The sequence below is a fragment of the Engraulis encrasicolus genome, chromosome 11 (genome assembly GCF_034702125.1).
Source record: "Engraulis encrasicolus isolate BLACKSEA-1 chromosome 11, IST_EnEncr_1.0, whole genome shotgun sequence".
Taxonomy (NCBI): Eukaryota; Metazoa; Chordata; class Actinopteri; order Clupeiformes; family Engraulidae; genus Engraulis; species Engraulis encrasicolus.
Genome location: NC_085867.1, coordinates 21,477,946 through 21,485,704, shown reverse-complemented (window position 1 = coordinate 21,485,704; position 7,759 = coordinate 21,477,946). Strand labels below are relative to the sequence as shown.

General features: G+C 46.6%; 1 protein-coding gene across 1 annotated transcript; it reads right to left on the bottom strand.

Annotated features, from left to right (window-relative positions):
• Positions 1 to 4,951: 4,951 nt before the first annotated feature.
• On the bottom strand, positions 4,952 to 7,729 carry pgap2 (post-GPI attachment to proteins 2). The gene is made up of 2 exons (XM_063210193.1): positions 7,451 to 7,729; positions 4,952 to 7,024 (listed from the first exon to the last, which is right to left on the bottom strand). The coding sequence occupies exon 2, from the start codon at positions 6,881 to 6,883 to the stop codon at positions 6,137 to 6,139; it is 747 nt and encodes a 248-aa protein (XP_063066263.1). The 5' UTR covers positions 6,884 to 7,024; positions 7,451 to 7,729; the 3' UTR covers positions 4,952 to 6,136.
• Between the last annotated feature and the right edge of the window lie 30 nt (positions 7,730 to 7,759).

Below are 7,759 nucleotides of genomic sequence, written 5' to 3'. Positions count from 1 at the left end.
AGCAACACAACAAACTGCAGGGTGACAAATGATAAGCTGTCTGTCGTACGCACGTGCTAATCACACAAGCTTAGGCTACTAAACCTGCGCTAAGAACAAAAGCCGATGTTGTGGTGGAGGTGTTGGTAAATTAGCCTCTTGTCTTCTCCCCACCCCCCAGGTACCAACCTCGTCCCTGGCATGACTAGTGTCCTTGCCAGTACCCTCTCTGGAAGTACGGCTGCTGACGACTTTGGCTGGGGGCTGGGAGAAAATAATCTGGGTGCCCCTCCAGCCCCATCCCCTCCACCCCTCACATATTGTAGTGAGGACCTAATTACGGGCCCCCTCTCTTCCTGGGCCCGGGACAACTGACCCCTTTGTTCACCTTTGTCAATTTCTACGCTGGCAGATACAACCCCATTGTGTAAAGGGTGTATTAGCCTTGATTACAATCGGGCGCCGACAGCTTTTGCTGGGCCCAGGATAAAATCATCTGAAAGGGCCCCGCATCCAATACATACAATGTAAGGAAAACCCAATTCTGGGCCCCCGGTCTCTCTGGGCCCAGGGCAACTGATCCCTTTGTCCTCCCTGTCGGCTTCCCTGATTACGCACTGTGCAATTTCATGCGTACTTTACTACAGCAATGATACAGCCAGATTAACACACAGGCTGGAAATGACTGCAGCCAGGGAGGACCTGACTTGCCACAAGCGAAATATTGCAGAATTGGGACAGGATGCAATGTTGAAAATTTCACCCATCATGATGAATACAGTTGGTTATTATAGCTCGCTATTATTAAACTGCCTATGTAAATTTGACGGAAATTCGACTTCCAGGGGGGCCCACAGACACCTGTAGCCTAGGGGCCCCGGGCAATCTTAATCTGGCACTGGATGCAGCCCCAGTGGTTTTATATGTGGTGTATGTTGTGTTTGTTTTTCATTGCAGTGTGAGATTTCACGCATGCTTTGCTCGAGTAACGACACAGTCCAAGTGTTTTTATGTGGCGTATATCGTGTTTGTTTTTCACTGCACGGCACCATTTAATGCGTGCTCTCCTAGAGTAAGGAGGGGTGCGTGGAGAAGAGGATCAGCGATGGCATTGTACCTCACTGTCTAATTGCATTATGTGTACTCCCACTCGGGGTGGAATGGGCTGTGTAGGGGATAGTGGTGTCAACAATGATCGATTCGGCGATGCAATCCAATGCGGGGCATGGACGATCCAGAATCGATCCGGCAATTTCCAGAATCGATCCGGCAATTTTTTTTAAGTTTCAATTACTTCCATGGATATTTCGGGAGCAAATAAATTTTAAATTAAATAAAAGCACTTCAAAACATTGCAAAACTGATACAGAAAACAGCCAATAAATTGTTGCTCAGTATCTGACTAGTACTGCCTCATCATGACTGATTAAATATTTGCTTTGCTTTCAGTAGAAATGTAATGCAATGCAATGCATTGTAGAATTGAATCGGATCGGATCGCATAGAATGGAATCGAATCGAATCGCTACCTCCCGAATCGTGATCGAATCGGATCGTGAGGGCAGTGCCAATCCACACCACTAGTAGGGGAGTGCGTGCTATTGGGAAGGGGGGGATGTTCATTTTTGGGGGTGGCAGGTTGCTTGCAAGTCTCTGCGCAAAGCTGTGCCAACTGCTTATAAAATGAGAGAGCAAGCCCGTTTCAGGCGAAGGCAGTTTCACTCTGTGACTGTGAGGGTTTATAAAGAGCACGATGAAATATTGAACTGAATGGAATGGACTGGTTTATGTGAAGCCATTGGCTCCGAGACAAGAGCTGGAATGAAAGGCTTCACTCATAAATGTTCGATCCCACTGAGCTGCGCTGGCACACAATTTGAGAGAAGAGATTGGCACGAACAACATCAGTACATACTCACACACGTGTGCACATGACACACACACACACACACACACACACACACACACACACACACACACACACACACACACACACACACACACACACACACACACACACACACACACACACACACACACACACACACACAGCAACAGAAATAGATTAACCAAAAACTCTTTGCCCCATTTAACCGGATGCGAGCCCCCCCCCAAAAAAGAAACCCCATACTCTGTGTCCCATCATCACTCCCCCCCCCAACCCAGCGCTGGCCTAATGAGGTATGAGGAGGCGACTGGGCTGACAGGGGGACTTTGATGTGCTACCCGGCCCCGTATCCAAGCAGCTGCTGGTTGCTGTGGCAGCAGGCACATCTGGAAGACTTCAGTGGTCCCGTCCCATCCCATCCCAGCCTCCTCTGACCAGAGCAGAGCAGAGCGGCGGAGAGGAGACGTGGTCAGGGAAGCCGATGGTGGAGGGGCAAAGGGGCCAGTTGTCCTGGGCCCAGGGAGAAGTAAATGGGGGGGAGAGATGTTGGTTCTCGTTATTTTGTTTGTGGGGGGGGGCACTTTCCGCTGATTTTGTCCTTGGCCCAGTCAAAGCTGTCAGCGGTCCTGGGTGCAGTGACGGGCCAGCAAAAACAGGCGCAGGGCTTGGAGCACACGCATGCAGACGGAGAGACTTACATAATTAGATAAGTACTGCTGGAGTGGAGAGGCAGGCGGGGAGGCTACCACAGACTTGCAGGCAGGACGCTGAAAAAAGCAGCATGGAAAGAAATGTAAGAGCAGAGAGAAAAATGTATAATGTTGTATTAATGTATATTGTATAATGATACATGAATGTTATGAAGCAAATGTGGAGTAGCCAGGGGAATTTTTGAAAGGCTGGCTTTTTATTGTAATCTCATATATTCTCGTAGCACACACTCTTACATACCGTATTGTATGATGAATTATCAGTGAGCTGTAAGCTATAACTGCGATATCAATCTTTACTTCCAAACTCTACTCTTCAACTATTACATTTACTATACCCAAATAATACTTCTGATTGCTGTTAGATGCTGTCAGAGTGGCTTTGAGAGGGTGGCTATATAGGAGGGGGGGAGTGGTGCAGATTCTAAGGGCCCAAGCACTGATAGGAGCCCTTAAGGGGGCCCAAGCACTGAGAGGGGCCCTCAAGGGGGCCCAAAATTCGAATCTTTCATGGGGCCCAACATTTCTGGCAGCGCCCCTGCTAGTCTTCCTCTCTGCTAATGCTGTGCTACAGTATATGCCACGGAGCTGATTTATGGCACAATCACATAAAGGCTACAAATACTGTATGGCATTGCACAAATATGTTCAAGGGCTATGGCACAGACACGTTCAAGCTGTTGTGTTTCATTTGTGCTTACAATGAGAAAAAAATGTAGTTGTATGGAAGCCTTCTAATCCCATTTCATTGGGGAGACACAAAGAGGATTTTTTTGTTGTTGCTAAATGCCTCGAAAGAAATAGACTGAAGCGAAAGATGCTAGACTGACGCACTGACAGACAGTATGTTGTTCACGATAAGAGTATTTGCAACCCTGCTCTCCCCTCTCCCCTCCCCTCCCTTTCCCGCTACCCTCTACATGAATGTTCAAGGTCTGATTACATTTTAATTATTTTTTTTCTCTCCATGACCTAGAATGAATCCCTTTTCTCTGAATGGATGTGCTCTGCTGTGCTTTGAGACCATAAATCTTATCATCAGCTTGTTGTGCCGAGCCCTGTGGGAGAAAAAGAAAGCACATGGGCCTGCAGTATGGTACATGCATGCAGGACAAGCAAATATGTATATTCCATAAGTACATATTCCCCTGAAGCATTTCTTTTCTGTGAGAAGGATTTAGCTTTGGAGACTTGTAATGTCTCTGGTAAGTGTTCAAATGCTGTGCTGTGAAAAAAAAACAGCTGGAAAAAAATGTTGTGCAATAACGCCTCTTAATGGTGGCAGACAATTTTGCTCGCAGCAGCAAAGTGATGGACATATACTTGTGACATTTGACTGTTGCGGTGACTCAAAGACATAAGGATTTGTTCACGCGCAGCGCGGTCGGTCACAATTCCGTGGTCATGATCCATTGTCTAGGCAGCTAAGCTCATTAAAGTACTTAACCAAAGGGCCAGTCACTGGCTAGCAAGTTAAGGAGCTGGACTTGGAGCCAAAGGTCAGGAGTTCAAGGCCCCAAGCCGACAGGTGGGTGTGGGGAGTGAAAGGTCCTTTCTAATATCCCAACTCCTGTCCTCACTTGCTCCCTTGCCTGCTCGTGGCCTCGTGAAGATGTCACTGATGACTGAAGTGTATTTCAAATATCTCGCAAAAGCGCAATTCTAATGTCACTTTCTCATTTGCAATCAGGACGAATAGTCCCCCAAAAGCTATTGTGGCTATCGGCTGACAGCTGGGAAACTTTGTTTTCTCCACCTAGGTGGGGCATTAGCGAAACACGAGGCCACACACACTCGCAGAGGATGGGAGTCCGCATATTGTAAAGAACATTACCTCACGTCCCTCCTCCTCCATGTTGAGATGACCTGAGCAAGAATCACCCCCAGACACTGTGGCCAAGGATGTCTCCTGTTATCCTGTCTGATGGCTTACAATAGCAGATGTCACACTGTGGAGATACTCATTCATTCAGTTAAAGTAACTGAATAACTTAACTTAATGATATCCAAAGATGTTACCTGTATAACCTTATTGGAGGTTGGAAAATGTTCATCAGTTGACAAACTTTCCAAGTTCCTATAAGAGTTGCTCTTTAGATTACATTTGCATACCACAGAAAACTGAGCTTACATTTCATTATGTGCAATCACCGAGTAATCACATTTTTGAAAAAAAATTGGTGCAATAATTTGGTGCAATAAGGTGTATACTGTGCTATACACCTTAGTTTACTTCAGGATAAATAAAGGAACTCTTTACTACTATACAGTGAGACCGACTATTTTTACTTTTCCAGGGCTCTTGACTGCCACCATGTGGACAAAGACTTAAACTTCATAGATCAGCTGATATATGAAGACTAGAATAACAACAAACATTTACTTGACATTTATTGAATTCTAAATCAGTCATCAAATCTGCCTTTTCATTGGAGAAGAAAAAAAAAACACAAAAGTAGAAACATTCTACAAAATACGGATTTTGAAAATGTCATTTACCTGAGTGACACAAGCACAAAAACAGATACTATATATGCAGGTCCATATAGTAAAATCAAAAAGATCATCTAGATTTTTAAAAAAAAATGTGCTAAATGGCATCATGAATACTAAGTCTTTTCATAGAGTGTATAAAACATCATCCTTTGGTTCCAAACAGGTTTACAGTAAACAAGGTCTCATATTCATCATTGTTGTCACCATCATCATCATCATCATCATCATCGTCCTCTGTTGTTCCCAAGTCAGTGTTTTTGTGTGCTTATTAACATTCAGTCCTACTCAAAACAGAATATGACATTACAGATATGACAGTGTCAAATTGCATGATAACTTACCACTTCTATTCCAATGAAGTTATGATCACTTTTCATCGTATACACAATTTACAAATGCAATTTAAATATATAGGCCTATGTATATAGCTAGCATGGCACTTGGCACAAAACACACTTCATGGTGAAACGACTTGACCACAGCATTAACATTTGCCTATTTCCACATGGCACAAATGGAGCGTATCTCAGAGTATACTATGACATAGTTCTGATGTAGATCCTCAGAATGGGCAACTCAGAGAGCCACAATTTAGCTTTTGATGTCCCAATTTTGCTTACAGTATCTGGACTGAGTCCAAGATGGTCCCTTGTTCCCTATGAGATGTAGTGACTGACTGAGCCGATGTGACAGGCACACTGCATGGTGCACTACAAAGTAAGCAGGCAAACAGGGACCTCATCTTGTGCCAATCAGAAGTACTCTCCCTCACGGGATATGCCCTACATTTCAGCCAATTTTCAGCACTTTTTTCTCATGGGACATGGCCAACATTACCCCATCGGAGGCCGTTTCCCTTGGGTGGCATGGTAATAGTGACTCAATAAGAAGTGGTTTCCCTCAGGTGGCTCAGCCAATCAAAAGCACTCTCCCTCATGTGGCATGGCCATGCCCTAGTCTTTAGCCAATCAGATTCAGCACTTTGCCGATTGCCCAATCAGAGAAGCTTTCCCTCAGGTCGCTCAGCCAATCATAACCACTTTCCCTCCGGTGGCTGAGCCAATCAGAAGCGCTTCCCCTCAGGGGGCACGGCCACCATCACCTCCTTGTTGCCAAAGTCCCAGTAGGTGGTCATGTGGAAGGCCATGTTGGACAGCACCACCAGGTACTCGCAGAAGGCAAACAGCGTGTAGACGCCCGTCTCGCAGAACTTGTTGTGACGACGGAAGAAGTAGCCGGCGCACAGGCAGAAGGCGATGTTGAAGAGGAAGAGGCGCACCTTCCAGCGGTAGGACTTCCTCTCCTCCACGCCCGAGTAGCGCGTGATGACCTGCCACAGGCGGCACGTGAGGAGCATGTGCACGAGGGAGCTGGCGATGAAGGTGATGAAGCCGTACTTGTGGAGGTCGTAGGTCTCGGTGGAGGCCACGTAGGTGAGCAGCAGCAGGCCCGAGTTCTCCACCAGCGAGGCCAGCAGCGTCAGGCCGCTGAGCAGCTGCTCCACCGGCCGGCCTCCGAAGTGGCCCCGGTAGAAGGAGAAGTAGGCGAACGCTATCAGGAAGCGCGGCGCCGAGTGCAGCCCCACGCAGAAGCGCCAGATGTAGCGCTCCGGCGTCAGGCTGATGGCGGCGCTGATGGAGGGCAGGTAGTTGGGCACCTGGCAGTGTGTGTAGGTGGCCTCGCTGAAGTGCGAGTACATGGAGGCGACCACGCACGCCAGCAGGCCGCAGAGGGGCAGGCAGACCGTGCCCACCGCAAAGTGGGTGAACTGCAGCCGGATCAGCGGCCGGTCTCGGTCCAGCCCGATCATCCTCACTGCACTGCTCTTCAGACACCCGAGTCAGTCACTCACTCAGGACACGTCAGTGACGTCACGCGTCACTGATCAAGAATCATGGAGTCTCTTTTTACTGTGAGCGGGTCCTGTGGGCAGCGGCTCCTGGTCTGTCATCTGTAGAGCAGCAATAGTCTTGTTATTAAAAGGCTAGAAGTCGCAATTCCCTAAATAGAGCCCTTGCTCATGGCTTCAGGAACCTTTCAGAATAAGCAGTTATGTAATAACCATGTTATATCATATCTGGTATGTGGGAGTTATCAAATGCACAAGTTTTGTGCTGAGCAACGTTGGAGTAAGCTACAAATTATAGGTATAGGGAAAGTTAATTACATGACAAATACATTGATTAGACAGAACTCAATCAGGCAAAAACTAGGCCTACATTGGCAGAATCCACAAGTGTCAAGACTTCAAACCAACAGCAAAGCCCATAAAATCTCCCAAATGGAGTAATAGAAACCGATAATGACATTCCATCCGAAAATACAATAAATCTGTCTGTCACCAGCTGGGGTGTTGTTGAGCTAGATAGCAAGCTACCTTAGCCAGTTGATGATCGGCATTCCAGGTGGTCTTCTGTTGATGAAGTTGATAGCTAAAGTTAGCCTCCAAATGCTGACGGATTCCGTTAGCCTGAAGAGTTTACAGACTGATTTAAGCCAAAGTTGCTGCTGAAATCGATGGTACAAGATCCTCGTTAGTTAAAAAGGCGTATGAACCCCTGAAATATTCGTAAATATTATGTAAGAAAAGCAACAGTTTACTGGATGAATTACATAAATCTCAACACAGACATACACGGCTCTTCCTCATAGACAGTTGCTCGTGGTGTCATGATGTGCGTCACCC

Bases quoted from the DNA above. Each gene is read 5' to 3' on its own strand.
- pgap2 (XM_063210193.1), bottom strand. From the start codon at position 6,883: ATGATCGGGCTGGACCGAGACCGGCCGCTGATCCGGCTGCAGTTCACC.